Raw genomic sequence first — 26814 nt, 5'->3', positions numbered from 1 at the left:
CTGTGGTCATCCGGCCGGTGCCACAGGTTGTTCTTCTATTTGATGACGATTTTATACCTACATGTGAGTGTTTATGTTTTTACTTCAATAAACCACCTTTGATTTTACACTATGGGAGCCCTCCCTTTTTCTTTTCCCATGATGACCACACTATGCTGAGAGTTGAGCCTCCTTGGGGATCCATCCATTTCCATCACAGTTCCTGACGCCCCTCCAGCCTCTCTCATGGGAGTTCCGGACTAGCAGGATCTCAACGCCCATCTAGACCCTCTGTAACGGGGGGTCATGGGGTTCTGGTAAGCGGCCAGGCTCCCTCTTTTTGGTGGTGGATTCACACATTCATGATCTTATATATTCTGAATCACCCGGGACTGTCTATTATCCTGTGGGTCCCCCCATATGGACCTTTTTGGACTCATTCCTTTTTCATATTCATACATTTTCTTTTGCACTTTTGTTGTGTTTGTGTCACAATTTAGGACATCGCAGCTTTATGTCATTTATTTTTTGAAGCGCAATTATTTATTATACATTTTTTTGTATAGAAATTGCACGTTTGAAATAATAATATAGAAGGCTTAATAGTTTAGGAGGGAGGCACAAATTGTGTTGTCTTTCAAATAAAATTCTTACCTTTTTAAAAGTAAAAGAAATAAAGCACACATTTTTATGTTGAACATCTAGAAAATGTCTGCTGGAAGAAGTGTTCCATAATAATGGAAGTGGTTGGCTTCCCTCTTCCTCTCAGCCCAGAAATGTGCACCTCCTCTTCCCCAGATAACACACACAACCTGCACAGAGCTGACTGACCACCTCTGAGGCTGCACTGGGAGGAAAGGATGTCACTAGAGAGAAGAGGAAATGGCAGAGAACCCAGAAATTTCAAGCTTGGCCTTTCCTCCTCTTTGCATGTCAAAAGTGACAAGAGGGAGCAGGGACAGAGGGGCAGTGGTAAAATATGCAGTGGCTGAGTTGCTAGCTGGCTGAAAGGTGCAGTGTCTGGGGTTTTGTGGGGCAGGGGGGCATAGTGCTGTGTGTGCTGGGAGGCAGGAAGGTTAAAAATGAGTAGTGCTAATGAGAACTGAATCAGAGTGTGTACCCTTACACTAGTGGACAGTAGAGAAGTCCCCCCTTTTATAATAATGGTCTGGTGAAATGTGGCCTCCTCACATTGGTGGTCAGTGTAGCAGTGACCAGTTACAATGGATGTCAGTGGAAAATTAACCCCTTACATTGATGGGCAGTGTAAGTGGGTGATTGATGTCCTCCATTGCTTATAGCTCATGGAACCCCTAGCAACCTTGGGATGAACGCTAGGGTTCCACAGAAGCCTGGCTGAGAAGGACTGTCCTAGAGCTTGGAACTGGCTTTACTGTCTGGAGCTACTGCAAACTGTTAAACAATCTCGGAGCTAAAGGAAATGCTAGAGCTGAGCTCTTTAGCTGAAATTCTGAAGCTGCTCGTTTCAATGCTGCATCACATGACTGTCATACAGTTAAAGGATTAGTTCACTTTTTCTAACATGTTGCATGTACCACCCGTAATTAGGGTGGAACATGTTCCAGCAGCTGCCACCTCCCCCCTTACACCCCTTAGTGACTGGGTGGGCATGTTCTCTGGGCGCACGCTGTCACTGTTTGAAAATAACATGGCCGTGTGGCCACGTCGTTCGTTCATTCACATTCTGTTGTGAATGGGAAACTACAAGCCCCGACAGCCTTTTGCGGCTGTTGGCTTGTAGTTTCAATGGAGGGTGAAGAAGGTGGCAGCACATCCAGGAAATAAAATCAACCTCTTTATTGAATATACATTAAAAGATTAAACATAATAAACACAAGATCCACAGATGCTCAGAAGCGTTTCACACTCCTGTGCTTACTCATTACTAATTGCCCCAGGTGTGCACGTTCGCTTAAGGCAGGCCATACATGGTCGAATTTTGAACTAATTTTCTTTTCAAAATCAGAAAGTTCGTTTTTTTTTTTTTTTTTTTGTGATCTGATGATGCCACCATTGATTTTCGAAATTCGGCTGACCAAACCTTCAATTTCACCTCATGTTGCTACAGAAAAGAATTTTCATGGGCGGGAATCTTCTTTTCTCTCCGTAAATTTTCTTTTCTTATTACATTTCTCGCACGATTCTCCCATAATTGATCAGAAAATCATTTGTTTTTCAAAAAATTTCCAACATGTCCAATTCCTCAAATTTGATTGCCACACGAAAATCGGCCGTTGTTGCAGCCCACTAATGGTGCAAAATTCATACGAAAATTCTTTCATACAATTTTCGAAAGAAAATTCTTTCGAAATTCAAACCATGGATGGCCGGCATAAGACCACAAGCCGACAGGTGGGATCAATCAATGGACGGGGAGAAAACCACCCACCATGGGTGATCACAACCCACACAACCCATACAGCCCAGGTCTACAGCAGAACAGCAAACGTTGCAAGTAATCATTTATAAAGTATGAATATATATATATATATATATATATATATATATATATATATATATATATATATATATATATATATATATATATACATACACAAAGTAAAAACATGAAACAAATAATTTTCATACAAATTAACAAATAATCAAAAGATAGAAAAAAGTAGGATGGAAACAGACCATTATGAAAACAGAACAAAAGGACTGAAAAACATCTATAAAAAAAGAATGACATGCAGTGTATATTCTATGAAATTGACCCAAAGATATTCCCACTTGAACAAACCATGAAATCTATCAAATGTCAGATCATCAGAGAAAAATAAAATAAACAATAAAAGTAAAAAAGTAATGTAAATACAACGAATAAACCATCAAAAATAAGAATGTGTATCCCTAAATATGAATGCAATACAAAATAGCTAGTCACTCCCAGCGCAAACTAGACCGCAACACCAAATATATACTTACTCAGTAGGGACACCCCAATCTAGAAGTATGAATACCAAATATTAGTCTGCTAAATATCAAAAATTAAATATTCATAATTAATGGCCAGATTGAGGAAAGAAGCGCCCAAGGTTATCTATCCCAAGAATAAAAAAATAAATGTGTAGACACCTATACACCATATGAGTAAGTAGAAAAACCTCACAAACCATAAATATTTTCAAAGATGGATGATTAATACAAAAAAAAGTGGGGCAGCTCACCAGACGTGAACATGATACCCATACCCACAGGTACATGGTCAGACCAGGTTAAGAATAAAGGACCACATTCCATGAGTACAAAGATTATAAACAAGAGGAAGGTGCAGGATCAATGTATAAGATAGAAAATTAATCGAAATTATTCGATACATCCCACTTATTTAACCTGAGAGGGATGCAAGTGCGTAAATGGGAGTTCTAGTACAGCTTTGGAGCGGTGTGTCCTCAGCTCTTTCTTGTAACTACCATGGTGCTGTTGAGTGTTGATAGTTAATTCTCTCTTCCTGTCAGTAGATATCTGCCTGCCTGTAGGAGGTACGAGCAAACAGATACACTGAGAAGTCTGCAGGAGTCCTGCATAGCACCTGCAATCTGCTCATCGTGGGTGCAATGCTTTCCAGGCTCCAAGTAAAAAAATAAATACGTGCACATATTTTTTTGCCTGCTAAAAGAAAAGGTGAACTTATCCTTTAAAATAAAATGTATCTAATTTAACAAATGTCTCAATAGTGATATAAAATATTGTTTTATTTTATTGTACTTTTTGCTGCAGTTCATGATTTTTCTATTTTTCTAATTGAGTATCTTCTAAAATGTCTTCATATGAATACGCTACATTTGAACGCTTTATGACCTTCCTGTTTTCATGTATGCAATTCCTAAAAGGGGGGAAATGGCAGACAATGTAGTGTCTGTCATGTAGTTATTTAATTTTTAAAAGAAAATCCACTGGGAGATTCAATCTCTCTCTCTCTCTCTCTCTCTCTCTATATCTATATCTATATCTATATCTATATCTATATCTATATCTATATCTAGATATAGATATATATATATATAGATATATATACACAATATCTCACAAAAGTGAGCACACCCCTCACATTTTTGTAAATATTTTATTTTATCTTTTCATGTGACAACACTGAAGAAATTACACTTTGCTCCAATGTAAAGTGGTGAGTGTACAGCTTGTATAACAGTGTTAATTTGCTGTCCCCTCAAAATAACTCAACACACAGCCATTAATGTCTAAACCGCTGGCAACAAAAGTGAGTACACCCCAAAGTGAAAATGTCCAAATTGGGCCCAAAGTGTCAATATTTTGTGCGGCCACCATTATTTTCCATCACAGCCCTAACCTTCTTGGGCTTGGAGTTCACCAGAGCTTCACAGGTTGCCACTGGAGTCCTCTTCCACTCCTCCATGACGACATTATGCAGCTGGTGCGTGTTAGAGACCTTGCGCTCCTCCACCTCCTGTTTGAGGATGCCCCACAGATGCTCAATTAGGGTGTAGGTCTGGAGACATGCTTAGCCAGTCCATCACCTTTACCCTCAGCTTCTTTAGCAAGGCAGTGGTCGTCTTGAAGGTGTGTTTGGGGTCGTTATCACGTTGGAATACTGCCCTACGGCCCAGTCTTCGCAGCAAGGGGATCATGCTCTGCTTCAGTGTGTCACAGTACATGTTGCCATTCATGGTTCCCTCAGTACCAACAGCACTCGTACAGCCCCAGACCATGACACTACCACCACCATGCTTGACTGTAGGCAAGATGCACTTGTCTTTGCACTCCTCAACTGGTTGCCGCCACACACGCTTGACACCATCTGAACCAAATAAGTTTATCTTGGTCTCATCAGACCACAGGACATGGTTCCAGTTATCCATGTTCTGCTTGTCTTCAGAAAACTGTTTGCAAGCTTTCTTGTGCATCATCTTTAGAAGAGGTTTCCTTCTGGGAAGACAGCCATGCAGACCAATTTGATGCAGTATGCGGCGTATGGTCTGAGCACTGACAGGCTGATTCCCCACTTCTTTAACCTCTGCAGCAATGCTGACAGCACGCATACGTCTATTTCCCAAAGACAGCCTTTGGATATGATGCTGAGCACGTGCACTCAACTTCTTTGGTCGACCATGGCGAGGCTGTATTGTCTTGGCCACCGTGCTGCAGGTCAGTTTGCGGGTCTTGGCAAGCTTCTTATAGCCTAGACCATCTTTATGTAGAGCAACAATTCTTTTTGTTCAGATTCTCATAGAATATATATATATATATATATATATATATATATATATATATATATATATATATATATATATATATATATATATATATATATATATATATATATATATATATACACAGTGGCTTGCGAAAGTATTCGGCCCCCTTGAACTTTTCGACCTTTTGCCACATTTCAGGGTTCAAACAAAGATATAAAATTTTTATTTTTTGTGAAGAATCACCAACAAGTGGGACACAATTGTGAAGTGGAACGAAATATTTTGGATTTTTGAAACTTTTTTAACTAATAAAAAAATGAAAAGTGGGGCGTGCAAAATTATTCGGCCCCCTTGCGTTAATACTTTGTAGAGCCAACTTTTGCTGCAATTACAGCTGCAAGTCGCTTGGGGTATGTCTCTATCAGTTTTGCACATCGAGAGACTGAAATTCTTGCCCATTCTTCCTTGCAAAACAGCTCGAGCTCAGTGAGGTTGGATGGAGAGCGTTTGTGAACAGCAGTTTTCAGCTCTTTCCACAGATTCTCGATTGGATTCAGGTCTGGACTTTGACTTGGCCATTCTAACACCTGGATATGTTTATTTGTGAACCATTCCTTTGTAGATTTTGCTGTATGTTTGGGATCATTGTCTTGTTGGAAGATAAATCTCCGTCCCAGTTTCAGGTCTTTTGCAGACTCCAACAGGTTTTCATCCAGAATGGTCCTGTATTTGGCTGCATCCATCTTCCCCTCAATTTTAACCATCTTCCCTGTCCCTGCTGAAGAAAAGCAGGCCCAAACCATGATGCTGCCACCACCATGTTTGACAGTGGGGATGGTGTGTTGAGTGTGATGAGCTGTGTTGCTTTTACGCCAAACATATCGTTTTGCATTGTGGCCAAAAAGTTCGATTTTGGTTTCATCGGACCAGAGCACCTTCTTCCACATGTTTGGTGTGTCTCCCAGGTGGCTTGTGGCAAACTTTTGACAAGACTTTTTATGGATATCTTTGAGAAATGGCTTTCTTCTTGCCACTCTTCCATAAAGGCCAGATTTGTGCAGTGTACGACTGATTGTTGTCCTATGGACAGACTCTCCCACCTCAGCTGTAGTTCTCTGCAGTTCATCCAGAGTGATCATGGGCCTCTTGGCTGCATCTCTGATCAGTCTTCTTGTCTGAGCTGAAAGTTTAGAGGGACAGCCAGGTCTTGGTAGATTTGCAGTAGTCTGATACTCCTTCCATTTCAAAATGATCGCTTGCACAGTGCTCCTTGGGATGTTTAAAGCTTGGGAAATCTTTTTGTATCCAAATCCGGCTTTAAACTTCTCCACAACAGTATTACGGACCTGCCTGGTGTGTTCCTTGGTCTTCATGATGCTCTCTGCGCTTTCAACAGAACCCTGAGACTATCACAGAGCAGGTGCATTTATACAGAGACTTGATTACACACAGGTGGATTCTATTTATCACCATCAGTCATTTAGGACAACATTGGATCATTCAGAGATCCTCGCTGAACTTCTGGAGTGAGTTTGCTGCACTGAAAGTAAAGGGGCCGAATAATTTTGCACGCACCACTTTTCAGTTTTTTAATTGCTAAAAAAGTTTAAAATATCCAATAGATTTCGTTCCACTTCACAATTGTGTCCCACTTGTTGGTGATTCTTCACAAAAAATTTAAATTTTATATCTTTATGTTTGAAGCCTGAAATGTGGCAAAAGGTTGAAAAGTTCAAGGGGGCCGAATACTTTCGCAAGCCACTGTGTGTGTGTATGTATATATATATATATATATATATATATATATATATATATATATATATATATATATATATATATATATATATATATATATATATATATATATATATTCTCTTTTCCTTCTTATATAAAACCACAGCATTACCTGTTTAAACATTTAACAGTATAGAGTTGATCACTGCTTAACCTCACACGTTGACTAGCATCGCCATACACACCCCTAGTGGACTGATAATGCAGCTATATTTGTCTGTTCAATACTTTATAAAACATCTAGATCTGTTTAGTAAACATTGTTAACAATTTCTCATTAAACACATACCTTTGTATAAATGTATGCATCAATGTCTATATATATTTTATATTCTAGCCCTCAATGATGTAACTTTATAAATCTATGCAATATTAATTGATGATGCAATTGTAGAATCTACACGTGATCACATTGTGCCATTCTCAAAGGCCCAGACGAAGCGGCCTCGTCCACAAAACACGTAGGCCATAACTCTGTTAAAATTGGGGATTTGCACACCCTGAATCCATTTCCACCATATTAACTGTAATGTATTAAATGTATTAATCTTAGATGTACAATTAAAGTCCCATTCAGTTCTATATACCTTTTTAGGAGCACATTTGCATATATTTACGGGATGGTGCCTCTATAGAAGGGATGGTATTTTTGCGCTCGCCCCACCCCGATATATAATATTATTATGCTCCTGTTTGCTTCTCTGTAGTTTTTAAGGAGTATTAGGCAGTAAAATGTAAGTTTCCATTAGGCATAGCACATTGCTGTTGATGGTTTTGTTATTCCCAATCCTATAGTGTGCTCCGGCATGAACTTTTGTTAACCTTGCTGGTTATAGATTAGATTCCCTCAGGAAAAAAAATATTATTTCTTGTTTTTTGTAATCTTTTGTGTAGTGCCTTATTTATCTTGTTAAGTGCCATGACCAAGTAGAAAGTAAAGATCATTCTATGGAATTAAATCTAAGACTCAACAAATAAATCATATTTACAGAGATGACACTGGTTTTATGGAAGCTTTTTTTTTTTTTTCTTCTTCATAAAAGCCAGGCTGCCTTCCAGGCCTTTTTAATAACCTAATAAATAGTATTTACATACTATTTCATTCTAAGATAGTCTGGATGTTATTCCCATGTCTTAGATGCAAGGTCTGACAAATTAAATATTGTATTAAGACTGGACTTCAAAAGCAAATAGTTCTATCTTTTCATGACCTTTAGTAATATATTGTACGTATCATGAATTTACTGCAGTTTGTTCCCAGTTCTTGCCCCTTAGCAATCGGTCTTTCTACTATCATTCCTGTTAAAGCCCAACTCCACTCAAAATATTTCATTTTTCCTATTGTTTTGACAGACTGGGGAAGGGGCAGAACTTTGTTGTGGTTTATATTTGCAGTTTGTTTCCCCGCAAAAACCTTTTGTGATGTATTCTTCCTGTCCTAGTGACGACTACTGCCCTGATTTTCTGTTCTGCTCTTACAAATACAGAAATAATTCCAAATTGCTTCACAGGTTCATAGACAGCAAGAAAAAGGCCACCCATAATGTGCTTAAAGCCCAGCTCTAGGCAACGTTACATTTTTGACAGGACATAGTAAATTATTTAAAGCTGATCCCTAGGCTTTATTTAAATTGATTGTAAATGATCACCTTGTAAAACAACCCATTCAATTTAAAATAGAAATGAAAGGCAAAACACATTTTTGTATAGATATTTAAAAAAAAAAACATAAATACCTTTTTTCCCTTTTTTATAAGTGATCACATTCCCTCTGTTATTAGCTGCATAAGAGCTGGGGGAGGACAAGCAACAGTACAATGGCTGTGTAGCGGGGGAGTGTCAGGACAAGTCTGATCATTGGAGGAGACTAGGCTGAGTTCCCAGCATAGCTAGAGAACTAACCACAGTGTGCTCTCCTGCTTAGTGTGGGCAGTTTTAATAGGAAAGCAGGAATAGCGGGGATTTCACATAAAGGAAGTAATACAAAGAGAACAGGATACTTTAAGTACATGGTACAGCAGGCACATATCAGGAATATGAAATGTTGGGGAAACAAACGCTTTGTACTTAAAATAGTTTGTTCAGACCAAGCTGCTCCAAATATACAATTTACTTCTGTAACAGTTGCAGCGGGTGTGTGCAGTGTATAATCTTTGTAGCCTCTGCTACATATGGTATACAGCACTGTGTGTCCGGCAGCAGGATGGGGACTTCCATTCCACTCCAGGAACAAAATCAAGTCAGGCTGAGATCGGGTCAGCCATTGAGAAGTAAGCTGTGAATTCTATGAATGAATGTAAAGGTTCCTCATCAGGTGTCAATACAAAGATAATGACCCCCCCCCCCCATAGGCTTTGCAGCTTGCCTGCACCAGATTGCGGTGCTGCTCCATAAAAGGTGTCTGCACTTCTTAGGTGCAATTTGAGCCCATTCAAAATGGATGGGCTCAAATCCCACCACACTGAATCGCATGTGAATTGCACAGGAATGCGGTGTGGTTCCTGTGTGTTTTTACATGTCGGTCGTAGTGTAAATTGGGGCTTAGAGACTTTCCTTATGTTCAATTCCTCTGCTTTTCTTTCACTTTTTCACAGAACTGCTTGGAGTATCCTATAATATAGATGTTTTCGATTAATATTTGACCTGTCTATTTTTCCTTCCTATAGACCAGCCAGCTTTGTCCTATATAACTCCAGATCAACCAACAGTGACAAATTTTGAGAGTTTACTTGGAGAGTTTGGTGGAAAGCAATTTAATGCTAATACTAATGTAATAAATGCTGTTGGCTCTGCTCAAGCCCGTAACCTATCCCGATATGAGGTATGATTTTGTTTTTTGCTGATTGACTACAATTATACTGTTGATCAATTGTTTTTATCAGTAATTAGCATTGTGTGTCCACTACAGTGCTAAAGTTTCAGGCTTTCTAAATAATAATAATGCCTTCTAAATAATGTGATAAATATTATTTATTTTATTTAAAAAAAAATATATTACTTATACTAATAATAATTAATAATCAAAAATCTACAAAGTGGTGCTTGGTCTCAGCATGGAGGTGTGAAGAAGCACTTCTACAGAGCTCCCGGCCAGCGGCTCCCCTGCAGCTAATTATTGCTACCATACCCCACATTACCGGTGCCCAGCAGGTCCCTTGGATATCCAGGAAGCCTGACCGACACCCCGCAACCTTGGCCAGCACCCTGGATCGCTATCTGTGGCCACAACAGCTGGCGGCCTCCACGCTAGTGGCTTCCAAGATGACGCCGACCCGTTCTGCAGCCTCAGACACAGAAGGGGACTCCACAGTGTCTGGTCCCTCACTGCAGAGGCCAGACAATTACACCATGCTGCCCTTCTAACCCCCCAGTGATCTCTCTCTCTGCCTTCCCAGATTGCTGGCATTCTCAACAGATTTGGAAGAACTGCTTGGAGAACACTGCCTCCTCACCAGCTCCTACCCCATCCAGTGCTCTGTGTCTCAACCCAGTGCCCCCCCCTAGGAGCACAGACTGATGCCTCCACACCTGCCCACAGTGAGTACCCTCCACAGCCCACATCAGTCTTCTGGTCTCCCTCTTAATGCCAATGCTGAGCATAGGCTAAGGGCATTTTTACAGCAGCTCCCCACTAGAGTAGATCTAGAGTCACTTGTTTAGAGAATGGAGACTGCTCTGAAGGGTGAAGTGCAAGCCCTCAGGCAGGAAGTGTCTGAACTGGACACTGGTGTCACTGTAGTGGAGCAAGAACAGAGCGCAATGTCAGTCTGTACAAACCTTAAAATCTTCTAACTCTGAACTCACTGACCAAGTTGTCCAACTGCACTTACTGCTTGATGACATGGAGAATCGCAGCAGCCGGCAGAATATACGGTTAAGGGGGGGTCCCAGAATCTTTCCCACAATCGGATTTGCATCCAACAGTGGCCAATATCTTTAACTGCTATCTTGATCGCTTGCCAGACTCTGAGGTCGTCGTTGACAGAGTTCACAGAACCCTGGGCCCAAGATCGGACTCCACTGACAGACCCAGAGACGTCCTCTGCTGCTTACATTCTTTTACCCTCAAGGAGGACATAATACAATGGGTCTGGAGGGTGGGAGTCCTGGAGTTTGATGGCACAGCCATCCACCTTTTGCCAGATGTTTCCAGAAAGACTCTTCACATGCGACGGACGCTCAAGCCACTCCTGGACAGCCTGAGCGGGAAGGGTCTTGCATACAAATGGGGTCATCCTTTCCACCTCTTCGTCCGAAAGGGCACAGATGCCTTCTCTCGACTTCATCCTTCGGAGCTGCCAGACCTGTTTGTCTTTGCTGAGATGGACCCGATTCCAATACCTAACTGGCTTACAGTGCTGATCTCTGGAGATCCCTGGCGCCAGGTCCCCTCGGGCAGACCACAAAGGGCCTGTTATAATCGACGAGGTCAGGGAGGCTTCTTACAAGCTCGAGTGTCGGGAACCCCTGACCCTCACTCCTGAATGAAAAGGCGGCCGGTCTAACCTACCAATGCACACAGTCAAAATAAACCTAGCTCTACATTTTTGCTTTACCGGTTGAAATTAAAGAGACTACCTAATGCTCCCATTTTTCTCTGGGGGCTATACCTGGACCACTGTGGAGAGGACCAGCGAACCTGGGGTCCGCCTTGTATGACTTTTAGCATGTCTTGGTTTGATGACAATCAGAGGCCTTCTTTATGTTATGAAATGTTAATATAGTTCCTTTTTTTTTGCCCTCTACATTGTTACATTGCACTGTATGTCAGTGAATGTTGCATTATACTTTCCAATGCCTTAAAATCTGCGCACCCTGGCTGTTCTGGGTTGGGCTGTGAATTTTACGGCCATACTCGGGAGTCATGGCTAATTTTGGGGCTGTCTTGTTGACCTGTCCTGAGCTCAGAGCATTAAACTAGTGCCGATTTTCAATTTATACTTTGAGAGGTTTTTCAATTTCCAATGGTATGATCTCTAGCACTAAAAATAACACAATCAATAATTGTGCCTGTGATTTTGCGCAAACCAAAATAAATAAATATTCAAATGGATGAGCATAAGTGTTAAATCATAAATAAATCAAATAGTCCATAAAGTGAAAATCCGTGATTGTAGTGCAAATCAATCAAGTGGATCAGATAAGTGAATAATCTATACAGTGATACATCAAAAGTGTAAAGTGCGTTGATCGTAGATCTCGTGACTTTCGTGGTGTTGGATACCCACTAGGGGCTCCCAGAACTCTCACCTTACTGACATTGAAATAATGCCTTTATATATCCATTCAGGACTTTGCTTGTTCCAATCCCAACGGTGTACTCGTTCTGGTGCGTCTATGGGGAGATGGCGTTCTTTCCAGTAAATGGACTCCACATATGGGGGGTAATCAGAAAGGAGGATACTCCAATAGGGTGATATCGTTTAAAGCCAAAGATTTTATTTAAAAATATCTGCTTACATAGAGGTAGCGTTGAAACAGCAATTCAAACAATGTGTTTACAATCCCCGCTACGTCACTTCCGGTCCGCGCTGTTGTGTATCCGGTTACGTCCTACGCATTACGTCATATCACATGACTTCCTCAGGGCACCGGATTGGTTGTTACCATAGTAAATTTATATAATGGGGACAGGAAGTGTACTTGACGCCATTTTGTTGTAGACCAAGTGTGTATTAATCCCGCGGCCATCATAGAGAGGATGGACTCGCTGATGCTTTGTAAATAAAGTTTTGATATGTTCATACAAAACAGTAAAAAAAGTTTTCAGCAAAGGTGTTTAAAGTTATTTATGTTGGTACTAGTGGCGTTAATCGAATCGATCTTCATTCTGGTAGCGATCATGCTTTATTTATAATGGATTGTGCATGTTCACTATTAGCAAGTTTGTAAAGTGCCAATTATTTGTAAATATACCCCGTGTTGTAGCTGACAAAGTAGATAAGGTAAAACAATGGAACAACTAGTTCTAAAATACAATATGTTAAAAAATGCTTTAATAGCGAATAGTGTTAAAAAATGTATAAGAATAAAAAAGTATATAAAAAATTGAATATAAAAATAAGTATAAAAAAGACAAGCTTGATAATAAAAATATAGTTTGATAAAAAATCGAATCATGCGACTGGGTCCTGCGATACGAGCAGACAAATATATTAAATAATAATGCACACCGGAAGTGATATACTGGGTTTACAGAGGAATAATTCTGGGTAACTAAAAATCACTTATAAAACAGCTTAAGTCGAATTCTATATTTAACCCTTCTGGCGCTAATGTTCTCATTCTATGTATCCACTTAGACTCATTCTGACTGAGTGTTCTAATTTTGTGGTCCCCTCTCCATGATTTGTTGTATTTTTCAATACCCCAGAATGATAATCCTGTGGGATCTTTATTATGAACCAACGCGAAGTGCTTGGATACGTTATGTTTTGGGCATCCTTTTAAAATGTTTTTAACATGTTCCTTGATTCTAATTTTTAGTGCTCTCTTTGTCCTCCCTACGTACTGTAAGTTACAGGAACATTGTAGAACGTACACTACCCCCTCTGTGTGGCAATTGATAAAATCTTTTATTGGATAAGTGTTTCCTGTACTAGTTGCCTTAAATTCTTGTTTTTTACCTTGAAATTTTTTTGCATGTGTGCATGCATAGCAGTATTTACAGGGATAAAATCCTTTGCCATTAAAAAATGAAAATTTATTTTTTGGGGGTGGTTCCACCACATTTTTAACAATGATATCTCTCAGAGTGGGTGCTCTTTTATAAATAATCGCTGGTTTCTCTGGTAATATTTTTTGTAGATGTTTGTCTTCCTTTAAGATGTGCCAATGTCTCCGAATTATCTTTTCAATATCTTTAAATTGGACATTGAAGTCCAGGATTAGACTTGGTGCTTCTGGAAATGATTGTATTTTCTTGGGTGTGTGGATCATTGTTTTTCTATTCATTATTTGGCTTAATTGAATGTCTTTCTTGATTTGTGCTTCTTCATATCCTTTGTTGATAAACCTCTGTCCAATCAGGTTGGCCTGGGCTTCAAAGTCTGCATCTTTGATACAATTGCGTCTAACTCTTACGAGTTGGCCTCTCGGGATATTGTATAGCCAGGGTTTGTAGTGGCAACTTGTTATAGGTAGGTAACTGTTTCTTGAAACTTCTTTAAAGTGCGTTTTAGTTGTTAATAGGTTTTCTTCAATGATGATTTCCAAGTCAAGAAATTCTATTTTTTTGGCATCTATGTTCCAGGTTAACTGTATGTTTCTGTCATTCCTGTTTAGGTTGTTTAAGAATTGTTCCAATGACTCTCTACTTCCATTCCATATGATAATGATATCATCAATGAACCTTTTATACAGCCCTAATTCACAAGGTTGGTACTTATATACAAATTCCTCCTCCCATTGTGCCATAAAGGCATTGGCCACACTTGGCGCAAACTTTGCACCCATGGCAATCCCAGTTATTTGTTTATAATGATTTTGGTCATGCCAGAAATAGTTGTTTTTTAATGCAAACTCTAAGCATTTAATTATGTACTTTCTTTGTGTGCATTTTAATGTACTGTGTTTTCTTAGAGCCCATTTGGTCGCTTCACACGCCTGATGATGTTGAATAATCGTGTAAAGCGATGAGACGTCTACAGTGGCCATTAGGGTTCTTCCTTCCAGGACCGGGATTTCTTCTCTTGTGGATTTTCGGGACAGTATATAGTACTGGAATCCTATGTGAATCAGGGACTAGATCATCCACAAGAGTCTCCAGAACCCCCCGGGAAGACCCATAGTAAATGGGATCAATTCCCTAACAGCAAGAATTGGCCAATACATCGATTACTTCATTCAACCTGCTATTCAAAAAACAACGTCGTACATAAGAGATACTAAACATGTCCTACAAGTACTAGAAGAAATCCCGGTCCTGGAAGGAAGAACCCTAATGGCCACTGTAGACGTCTCATCGCTTTACACGATTATTCAACATCATCAGGCGTGTGAAGCGACCAAATGGGCTCTAAGAAAACACAGTAAATTAAAATGCACACAAAGAAAGTACATAATTAAATGCTTAGAGTTTACATTAAAAAACAACTATTTCTGGCATGACCAAAATCATTATAAACAAATAACTGGGATTGCCATGGGTGCAAAGTTTGCGCCAAGTGTGGCCAATGCCTTTATGGCACAATGGGAGGAGGAATTTGTATATAAGTACCAACCTTGTGAATTAGGGCTGTATAAAAGGTTCATTGATGATATCATTATCATATGGAATGGAAGTAGAGAGTCATTGGAACAATTCTTAAACAACCTAAACAGGAATGACAGAAACATACAGTTAACCTGGAACATAGATGCCAAAAAAATAGAATTTCTTGACTTGGAAATCATCATTGAAGAAAACCTATTAACAACTAAAACGCACTTTAAAGAAGTTTCAAGAAACAGTTACATAGTTAGTCAGGTTGAAAAAAGACACAAGTCCATCCAGTCCAACCATAAAAAAAAAAAAAAAAAAAAAAAAACGTACAATCCAATATACCCAATACTATACCCACAGTTGATCCAGAGGAAGGCAAAAAACCCCAGCAGAGCATGCTCCAATTTGCTACAGCAGGGGAAAAATTCCTTCCTGATCCCAGAGAGGCAATCGGATTTTCCCTGGATCAACTTTACCTATAAATGTCAGTACCCAGTTATATTATGTACATTTAGGAAAGTATCCAGGCCTTTCTTAAAGCAATCTACTGAGCTGGCCAGAACCACCTCTGGAGGGAGTCTATTCCACATTTTCACAGCTCTTACTGTGAAGAAACCTTTCCGTATTTGAAGATGAAATCTCTTTTCCTCCAGTCGTAAAGAGTGCCCCCTTGTCCTCTGTGTTGACCGTAAAGTGAATAACTCAACACCAAGTTCACTATATGGACCCCTTATATATTTAAACATGTTGATCATATCCCCCCTTATTCTCCTCTTCTCAAGAGTGAACAAATTCAGTTCCTCTAATCTTTCCTCATAGCTGAGCTCCCCCATGCCTCTTATCAGTTTGGTTGCCCTTCTCTGCACTTTCTCCAGTTCCCCGATATCCTTTTTGAGAACTGGTGTCCAAAACTGAACTGCATATTCCAGATGAGGTCTTACTAATGATTTGAACAGGGGCAAAATGATATCTCTCTCTCTGGAGTCCATACCTCTCTTAATACAAGAAAGAACTTTGCTCGCTTTGGAAACCGCAGCTTGGCATTGCATGCTATTATTGAGCTTATGATCTACCAAAACCCCCAGATCCTTCTCCACTACAGATTCCCCCAGTTGTACTCCCCCTAGCATGTATGATGCATGCATATTCTTAGCCCCCAAGTGCATAACTTTACATTTCTCAACATTAAACCTCATCTGCCACATAGTCGCCCAATTAGACAGTGCATTGAGGTCGGCTTGTAAATTGGAGACATCCTGTAAGGACGTTATTCCACTGCATAGCTTGGTGTCATCTGCAAAGACAGAAATGTTACTTTTGATCCCAGACCCAATATCATTTATAAAGATATTAAAGAGTAAGGGTCCCAGCACTGAACCTTGGGGTACACCACTGATAACCTTAGACCAGTCAGAGTAAGAATCATTAACCACTACTCTCTGAATTCTGTCTTTTAGCCAGTTTTCTATCCATTTACAAACTGATATTTCCAAGCCTGTAGACTTTAACTTACACATGAGCCGTGTGTGCGGAACTGTATCAAACGCTTTTGCAAAATCCAAATAAACCACGTCCACAGCCACCCCTCTGTCCAAGGTTTTACTTACCTCTTAATAAAAAGAAATCAGGTTTGTCTGACAACTTCTGTCTTTCATGAACCCATGCTGTCTGTTGCTTAAAATGTTTTTTTCCCATTTCCGTCTTTCAGGACAGCACCATAGAGAGACCTTGGCTCCTCCCCTTCTGAGGAAACACCGCCTTCAACTTAAAGCTTTAAACCTCACCGCTCTCCCCCGGCCCCTCAGTTCTGGTGTTTCCTCCGGTGGGGAGACATCGCAAGGAACCAGGGCCGCACAGCTAGGGAGGCTGAGGCTAATTGCAGGCTGACCAAAGGGGGCGCTCTCTCTCTGGCTCTCTCCTGCTCATTTTTTCTAAGAAAGCTGCAGTCTAAGGGGCTAGGGTGGCTGAGTACCTTTTAGAAGACTGCACATCACGCTCCCCCAGCTTCTCTTAGTGAAGTTGTAAGCTGGGGGGGTCCGTTTTCTTTCTTGCCTAGCAGTGGCATAGGCGGAGGCACAGAAGACCGCCCTGCACTTGCAGCCAGCGTGGGAGCTCTGAGCGCTGGGTCGGAGGACGGGTGACGTCATTTCCGGCGGAGGTCGGTGTTTCCGTCTGACCCGTGACTTCCGGTTCCGGTCGCGGTGTTGAAAACGGACCGCGCGTTCGGCTGGTGCTGCCTCTGACCTGCTGTGGGGACAGCACACAGGGGCTTGGATCACCACTGCACTCTAAGGAGATGTCGGAAGCAGAGGCTTCAAGAACCGCTCCAGGAGAATCCTGCACCAGCCACTCTAAGGTAAGAGGAACCCTGGGGTGGTGTTCCCTTACCGCTTCCTGTAAAGCTCCACAGGTGTAGAACTCCCCCTGGTGGTGAAGGGGGGGAAAGGGTTGTGACTGGGTCCCTGGTGATGGTTGGTCCCGGGAAGTGCACCCCTGGTGGCCCTCCGTGGTAGTGCTGGTGAAAGTTTGCTGATTGCTCCCTACTTTTAACTTGTTTTCCAGGGCAAAGCTACAGAGAAAAGCAAGTCGCCCCACAGTGCCAAGAAGAAATGCCCCTCATGTAAAATCACAATGGGGGAATCTTGGTCTAAACCCCTCTGCAGGGATTGTATAGAGGGGCTAGTAAGGGAGCAATCTGGAGAACAGTCTTCAGATTTAGCAGCATCCGTGAAAGAACTTTCCAATACGGTGCAGACTTTTAAAACATTATTTGCCAGTCTTCAGTTGCCACAGCCGCAGGTTGTTTCTCCACCAGCACAGCAGAGTGTTCCTCAATCCTTAATGGATGCTCCCTCGGGAAGTGGAGAGAATCCAGGAGGTGCCAGATTCGAGGTTGAGGAAGAGCCTGATAGCGGGTCCTCAGATCCCCAGGGGGAATCAGAGGGAGAGGAGGTGGAAGGGGAATCCACAAGATCCTCTCGCTACAAGCTTTCCCTGGAGGAGGTGGAGGAGCTCCTAGGAGCCATTCATACCACCCTAGGAATCCAGGAGGAAAGGAAAAAACTTTCACTCCATGACCAGATGTACAAGGGACTAGGGGAACATAAAAGGAAGGTGTTCCCGGTCCATGAGGTCTTAGTCGACGCCATCAAAAAGGAGTGGCAAGACCCCGAAAGGAAGCCTTTCCTTTCAAAGGCACTTAAGCGTAGGTTCCCCTTTGCAGAAGAGGAGGCGCTGGTATGGAACAAATCGCCTAAGCTAGACGCAGCCTTTTCGCAGGTCTCCAGACACACTGACTTGGCCTTTGAGGACATGGGGGTACTCCCAGATCCCATGGATAAAAGGATAGATTCCCTCCTGAAAAAATCCTGGGACTCTTCCATAGGGAACCTCAAACCTGCCATGGCGTCCACGGTGGTGGCACGAAACATGGAGTATTGGCTAACGCAAATTAAGGCGCATATAGAGGCGGGTACGCCTAAGGAAACAATCCTTTCGTCTTTTCCCATGCTCCTTAAAGGAATAGCTTACCTGGCAGATGCGTCAGCTGAATCGGTGCGTATGTCTGCAAGATCAGCCGCATTGTCCAATTCGGCAAGAAGAGCCCTATGGCTTAAAACATGGCAGGGAGATACCGCTTCCAAGGTTAAACTCTGCGGCATTCCTCTCACGGGGGACTTGCTTTTCGGGCCAGGTCTGGAAGCTGTATTGGATAGAACGGCTGACAGAAAAAAGGCATTTCCTTTTAAAAGAAAACCGGCAGAGACTAAAAGAAAGTCTCGGCCGTGGAAGAAGTTGGACCCCCCAAAATCTGATCAACAGAAAAAGGGGTGGGGACAAAAAGGGAAGGGGCGTGGGGGGGCTATTTTTCGCCCTCCTGATCAGCCCAAAAAGACAAAGTGACAGAATAACGGTGGGAGGAAGACTGGGGGCCTTCCTTCCACAGTGGGAGATGATCACCTCCAACAATTTTATTTTGGAAGTCATAAGAAGAGGGTACAGGTTGGAGTTTGCAGAACCTCCACCATGCAGACTCCTCGTAACCACGCTTCCGAAATGTGCAGAGAGGTCAGCGGCTCTCCTTTCCTCCCTCCAGGAGTTGGAGGAACAGGAGGTGGTAGTTCGAGTGCCAGAAGGAGAGACGGGCAGAGGCTTTTACTCCCACATTTTTGTGGTGCGCAAACCCTCGGGGAAGTTCAGGCTCATCCTGAACCTGAAGCCTCTGAACGTCTCTCTCACCTACAGGAGGTTCCGAATGGACTCAATCTATTCGGTAAAGACACTTCTTCCTCCAAACTGCTTTATGGCATCGATAGACTTGAGGGATGCCTACCTGCACATTCCCATTGCAGATCAGTGTCAAAGGTTCCTCAGGCTGGCAATAAATACCAGAGAAGGGACCTTTCACTGGCAGTTCAGGGCCCTTCCCTTCGGGCTATCCTCTTCCCCCCGCATCTTCACCAAAGTCATGGTAGAAGTCTTGGCTTTCCTACGGATCAGGGGCATTTCAGTGATCGCTTATTTAGACGATCTACTACTTTTTGCCCCTTCCGCGGAACAACTGTCGCAGGACCTGCAGTTGACAAGGAACATCTTAGAGGGTCTAGGTTGGCTCTTAAATCTGGAGAAGTCCAATCTGACTCCTTCGCAAAAGGTAATCTTTTTAGGTTACCTGTTGGACTCAACAAAACAAAAGGTCTTCCTGCCTATGGAGAAAATCCAGAAGGTAGACAGGGCAATGTTGTTACTCCAGGGCAGCCAACAAATATCAGTAAGAAAGGCTATGTCAGCCTTGGGGTTACTGACGGCAGCACTTCCAGCAGTCCAGTGGGCAGGATTACACTTTCGCCCCTTGCAACTATTTATCCTGAGCATTTGGGACCACAGTCAGGAATCTTTGGATTCCCTGATAACTGTACCGGACCAGGTCAAGAGATCCCTATGGTGGTGGCGGAAAGAAGCCAATCTCTCTCAGGGTCTGGAATGGGTTCTGCCGGTGTCCAGATGCGTCACGACCGATGCGAGTGGCATGGGTTGGGGGGCGCATATGGAGGACCGGGTGGCTCAGGGAGGCTGGCGGAAGGAGGATGCAGGAAGATCCTCCAACTGGAGGGAGCTGAAGGCAGTAGCCTTGGCACTCAAAACTTTTCAAAAGGAACTTCAGGGACAGCATGTGAGAGTCCGGTCGGACAACTCCTCAGCTGTAGCCTACATAAACAGGCAGGGGGGTACCAGGAGCAGACCTCTGTGGACCCTGGTAGAAAGCATTCTCAGATGGGCCGAATTAAACGTCCTATCCCTCTCGGCAGTGCATCTGAAGGGAGATCAAAATCTGGTGGCGGATTACCTCAGCAGGAAACGGCTGAGGGAAGGCGACTGGGTTCTGAATCAGGGGGTTTTCGAAGCAATATCCCAGAAATGGGGAAGGCCATGCATAGACCTCTTTGCCTCGAGAGAAAACAGGAAGGTGCATCTCTTCTTCTCCCTAAACAGGTGGGATGGAGCTCTAGGGATAGACGCACTGGCTCAGAGTTGGGCTTTCGACAGGTGTTATGCCTTCCCCCCACCTGTACTAATCCCAGCCGTCCTAAGAAAATTCCAACTGGAAAACACAACTCTCATTCTTATTGCGCCACATTGGCCCAGGAGGCCTTGGTTCTCCATCCTGAGAAGTCTGGCAGCGGAACCCCCCTGGCTTTTGCCAGTACAGGAGAATCTCCTTTCCCAGGGGCCAATCTGTTGTCCCCAGGTGGGGAGATGGAGCCTCGCGGCTTGGCTACTGAGGAAGAACTGTTGAAGAACAGAGGTTTCTCAGATAGCTTGGTAAAGACCCTCCTTAACTGCAGGAAAAAAGAAACCCAGGTCATCTACCAAAAAACGTGGAGGCGTTTTAATAGCTGGTGTACAGAAACTTCTTTTGATATTCACAGCTCTATAGCGGTCTTAGAGTTCCTGCAGGCAGGGGCGGACAAGGGGTTAGCCCTTGGCACCCTGAAAGGACAGGTTTCTGCTTTGAGTGTGTTTCTGGAGAAACAACTAGCCTCCGATCCTTGGGTCATTAGATTTTTTAAAGCATTGAGTAGGCAGAGACCTCTGAAGGTCCCCCCCTTCCCAATGTGGGATCTTTCCTTGGTCCTACAAGCACTTACAGGGGAACCCTTTGAGCCATTGGAGATGTGTACACTAAAATGGATTAGCCTCAAAACGGTGTTTTTGGTGGCAATCACTACGGCAAGAAGAGTAAGTGAACTCGAGGCCCTCTCCATTAGGGCCCCCTTTTTTCAGGTATTCCCGGACAGGGTAATTTTTAAGGCCGATCCGGCCTTCTTACCGAAAGTAGCCTCGGTTTTTCATAGAGGCCAGGAAATTGTTTTGCCCACCTTTTGTTTGAATCCTGTGAGGGAACAGGAACATAGGTTTCATAAACTAGATGTAAGAAGGTGTGTCCTGCAATACTTGGAGGATACAAAACCATTTAGAAAATCTGATTCCTTTTTTGTGTTATTTTCAGGAACCAGGAAGGGAGGCAAAGCCTCGAGGCGCACTTTAGCTAGGTGGCTAAGGTTAGCTATCAGTCAGGCTTATATAATTAGCGGGTTGGAAGCCCCTAAGGGTATCAGGGCACACTCCACAAGGGCAGTGGCGACCTCTCAGGCCGAGTGGGCTGGTGCGTCTCCGGAGCAGATCTGTAGAGCGGCAACGTGGTCTAGATTCGACACGTTCGTGAAACACTACAGATTGGACCTTCTGTCAGCAAAAGACCAGGCTTTTGGGCGTAAGGTTCTGCAGGCAGTAGTCCCACCCTAAGGTAAGGTGCTCGCTCATCCTCTCTATGGTGCTGTCCTGAAAGACGGAAATGGGAAAATCGGAGTTACTTACCGGTAACGTCCTTTTCCAGGAGTCTTTCAGGACAGCACAGTTACCCACCCTACTGTAGGGATATTCGTGAAGGAGTTCATCGCAGAAGAACGTCAGGTAAGATCAAAGTTATTATGACGTGTTCTTGTGTCTCCCCAGCTAACCGGAGGTCCTCTTGAAGAACTGAGGGGCCGGGGGAGAGCGGTGAGGTTTAAAGCTTTAAGTTGAAGGCGGTGTTTCCTCAGAAGGGGAGGAGCCAAGGTCTCTCTATGGTGCTGTCCTGAAAGACTCCTGGAAAAGGACGTTACCGGTAAGTAACTCCGATTTTCCAGCAAGAACTCGTCTATGTGGTCTTTTATTAAACGCTCCAGTATCTTCCCGACTATAGAAGTTAAACTAACAGGTCTATAGTTACTTGGTAAAGACTTTGATCCCTTTTTAAATATAGGCACCACGTTCGCCCTGCGCCAATCCAGCGGTACTATTCCCGTCATTAATGAGTCCCTAAAAATTAGATACAATGGCTTTGAAATTACAGAGCTCAATTCTTTTAGGATCCGTGGGTGGATGCCATCAGGTCCAGGTGCTTTATCCACCTTTATTCTGTCTAAATATTTCTGGACCATATCCCTTTTGAGCCATTGTGGATCATTGGGGGCTGTGTCAATACCACCCCCATTATGCACATGAACTTCCCCATGCTCTTTTGTATACACAGAGCTGAAGAAAGTATTTAATAAATTAGCCTTCTCCTTGTCCCCAGTCACCCACTCTAGATTATTTTGTAAAGGGCCTACATGCTCAGACCTGACCTTTTTACTATTAATATATTTGAAGAATTTTTTGGGGTTTGTCCTACTATTTTTTGCGATCTGTCGTTCGTTTTGAATTTTTGCACCCTTGATTTCCTTTTTACATATTCTGTTAAATTCTTTGTAGCATTTAAATGACACTAGTGTTCCTTCATTTTTATATTTTTTAAAAGCTCTTTTCTTATTGTTTATAGCTTTTCTAACTTTGACCGTGAGCCACATAGGTTTTCTTTTTAGCCTTTTAAACTTATTGCCCATGGGAATATACTTTGCAGTGAGGTCCCAAACAGTCTTTTTGAAGAATTCCCATTTCTGTTCTGTGTTTATCGCTGCCAATATTCCCTCCCAGTCTAAGTCCTCGAGAGCAGCCCTCATCCTTGGAAAATTTGCTCTCTTGAAGTTAAGTGTTTTTATCTTTCCCTTATGTATTTCTTGTTTACAGCTAACATCAAATGAAATCATGTTATGGTCACTGCTACCCAGGTGTTCCTTTATCTGCACATTAGTAATAAGCTCTGCATGGTTTGAGATTACCAGGTCCAACAGAGCTTCATTCCTAGTTGGGGCCTCAATAAACTGGACCATAAAATTGTCCTGTACTAGGTTTATAAATTTTTGCCCTTTAACTGTCCCAGCAGTGCCTACCTATAACAAGTTGCCACTACAAACCCTGGCTATACAATATCCCGAGAGGCCAACTCGTAAGAGTTAGACGCAATTGTACCAAAGATGCAGACTTTGAAGCCCAGGCCAACCTGATTGGACAGAGGTTTATCAACAAAGGATATGAAGAAGCACAAATCAAGAAAGACATCCAATTAACCCAAATAATGAATAGAAAAACAATGATCCACACACCCAAGAAAATACAATCATTTCCAGAAGCACCAAGTCTAATCCTGGACTTCAATGTCCAATTTAAAGATATTGAAAAGATAATTCGGAGACATTGGCACATCTTAATGGAGGACAAACATCTACAAAAAAATATTACCAGAGAAACCAGCGATTATTTATAAAAGAGCACCCACTCTGAGAGATATCATTGTTAAAAATGTGGTGGAACCACCCCCAAAAAATAAATTTTCATTTTTTAATGGCAAAGGATTTTATCCCTGTAAATACTGCTATGCATGCATGCATGCAAAAAAATTTCAAGGTAAAAAACAAGAATTTAAGGCAACTAGTACAGGAAACACTTATCCAATAAAAGATTTTATCAATTGCCACACAGAGGGGGTAGTGTACGTTCTACAATGTTCCTGTAACTTACAGAACGTAGGGAGGACAAAGAGAGCACTAAAAATTAGAATCAAGGAACATGTTAAAAACATTTTAAAAGGATGCCCAAAACATAACGTATCCAAGCACTTCGCGTTGGTTCATAATAAAGATTCCACAGGATTATCATTCTGGGGTATTGAAAAATACAACAAATCATGGAGAGGGGACCACAAAATTAGAACACTCAGTCAGAATGAGTCTAAGTGGATACATAGAATGAGAACATTAGCGCCAGAAGGGTTAAATATAGAATTCGACCTAAGCTGTTTTATAAGTGATTTTTAGTTACCCAGAATTATTCCTCTGTAAACCCAGTATATCACTTCCGGTGTGCATTATTATTTAATATATTTGTCTGCTCGTATCGCAGGACCCAGTCGCATGATTCGATTTTTTATCAAACTATATTTTTATTATCAAGCTTGTCTTTTTTATACTTATTTTTATATTCAATTTTTTATATACTTTTTTATTCTTATACATTTTTTAACACTATTCGCTATTAAAGCATTTTTTAACATATTGTATTTCAGAACTAGTTGTTCCATTGTTTTACCTTATCTACTTTGTCAGCTACAACACGGGGTATATTTACAAATAATAGGCACTTTACAAACTTGCTAATAGTGAACATGCACAATCCATTATAAATAAAGCATGATCGCTACCAGAATGAAGATCGATTCGATTAACGCCACTAGTACCAACATAAATAACTTTAAACACCTTTGCTGAAAACTTTTTTTACTGTTTTGTATGAACATATCAAAACTTTATTTACAAAGCATCAGCGAGTCCATCCTCTCTATGATGGCCGCGGGATTAATACACACTTGGTCTACAACAAAATGGCGTCAAGTACACTTCCTGTCCCCATTATATAAATTTACTATGGTAACAACCAATCCGGTGCCCTGAGGAAGTCATGTGATATGACGTAACGCGTAGGACGTAACCGGATACACAACAGAGCGGACCGGAAGTGACGTAGCGGGGATTGTAAACACATTGTTTGAATTGCTGTTTCAACGCTACCTCTATGTAAGCAGATATTTTTAAATAAAATCTTTGGCTTTAAACGATATCACCCTATTGGAGTATCCTCCTTTCTGATTACCCCCCATATGTGGAGTCCATTTACTGGAAAGAACGCCATCTCCCCATAGACGCACCAGAACGAGTACACCGTTGGGATTGGAACAAGCACAGTCCTGAATGGATATATAAAGGCATTATTTCAATGTCAGTAAGGTGAGAGTTCTGGGAGCCCCTAGTGGGTATCCAACACCACGAAAGTCACGAGATCTACGATCAACGCACTTTACACTTTTGATGTATCACTGTATAGATTATTCACTTATCTGATCCACTTGATTGATTTGCACTACAGTCACAGATTTTCACTTTATGGACTATTTGATTTATTTATGATTTAACACTTATGCTCATCCATTTGAATATTTATTTATTTTGGTTTGCGCAAAATCACAGGCACAATTATTGATTGTGTTATTTTTAGATTTCAGTTAGTGAGTGGTGTTCACTTTTTTGATTTTGCAGCATTTCACACAACATTCACTTTAATAGCGCAGAAGTTTATCTTAGGATATTTTTTATATGATCTCTAGCACGCCCTGGTCCCCTGTAAAGCGAAGACCTTCTTTATGCTGTACAGAGTTAATATAGTTCCCCTCTTCTTTTTTCTGCCCTCTAAGTTGTTGAATCTATTGCATTTTATGTCCGTTGATATTACATTTCACTTACCAATGCTTTTCTAGTTGTGCACTCGAAGAGTTCTGTGTGGGGGTGTGAATTTTGCAACCACACTCAGGATTCATGGCTCTGCATCGAGACCAGTCCAGCGAGCTGCCGTATACCCCCATAATTTTTGGGACTGGCCTGTTGAACTGTCCCGAGCCTAGGGCATTAGACCAGTGCTGATTTCAACTTTTTCTTTGTGGGTTTTTCAATTTTCAACTTCTTACTAATGTAATTGATCTGTGTTTTTTTTTTTTTGTCGGTTTACATCCATTTTCACATTTTTAGGTAATGCTGGTGCTCTAAAATAAGTTAATGTTGGCTGTGGGGGCCCCAATGATCGGGGTTCTATGCATGTCTGTGCCTTACTACTTCCCACTCTAGGCATACTCTGCCCTGGTTGGCAGTAGTACTTCTCTGTGGAGTTTCTATCTTGCAATAGGCTCTTCTTCTTTACTTTTTCCTTAATTTTCTACACATATACAGTGGGGATGGAAAGTATTCAGACCCCCTAAAATTTTTCACTCTTTGTTATATTGCAGCCATTTGCTAAAATCATTTAAGTTCATTTTTTTTTCTCATTAATGTACACACAGCACCCCATATTGACAGAAAAACACAGAATTGTTGACATTTTTGCAGATTTATTAAAAAAGAAAAACTGAAATATCACATGGTCCTAAGTATTCAAACCCTTTGCTGTGACACTCATATATTTAACTCAGGTGCTGTCCATTTCTTCTGATCATCCTTGAGATGGTTCTACACCTTCATTTAAGTCCAGCTGTGTTTGATTATACTGATTGGACTTGATTAGGAAAGCCACACGCCTGTCTATATAAGACGTTACAGCTCACAGTGCTTGTCAGAGCAAATGAGAATTATGAGGTCAAAGGAACTGCCTGAAGAGTTCAGAGACAGAATTGTG

General features: G+C 41.8%; 1 protein-coding gene across 3 annotated transcripts in view; it reads left to right on the top strand.

Annotated features, from left to right (window-relative positions):
* The window catches only part of TCTN1 (tectonic family member 1), a 172400-nt gene that overhangs the window by 68702 nt on the left and 76884 nt on the right, over positions 1-26814 (top strand). For all 3 annotated transcript variants that reach the window (XM_073626319.1, XM_073626311.1, XM_073626327.1), the window contains exon 4: positions 9638-9792. In XM_073626319.1, the coding sequence (XP_073482420.1) occupies positions 9638-9792 (155 nt within the window). The remainder of the gene's footprint in view (positions 1-9637; positions 9793-26814) is intronic.

This window comes from Aquarana catesbeiana, linkage group LG01, assembly GCF_042186555.1.
Source record: "Aquarana catesbeiana isolate 2022-GZ linkage group LG01, ASM4218655v1, whole genome shotgun sequence".
NCBI classification, from domain to species: domain Eukaryota; kingdom Metazoa; phylum Chordata; class Amphibia; order Anura; family Ranidae; genus Aquarana; species Aquarana catesbeiana.
This window is presented reverse-complemented; position numbering and strand designations above follow the sequence as displayed.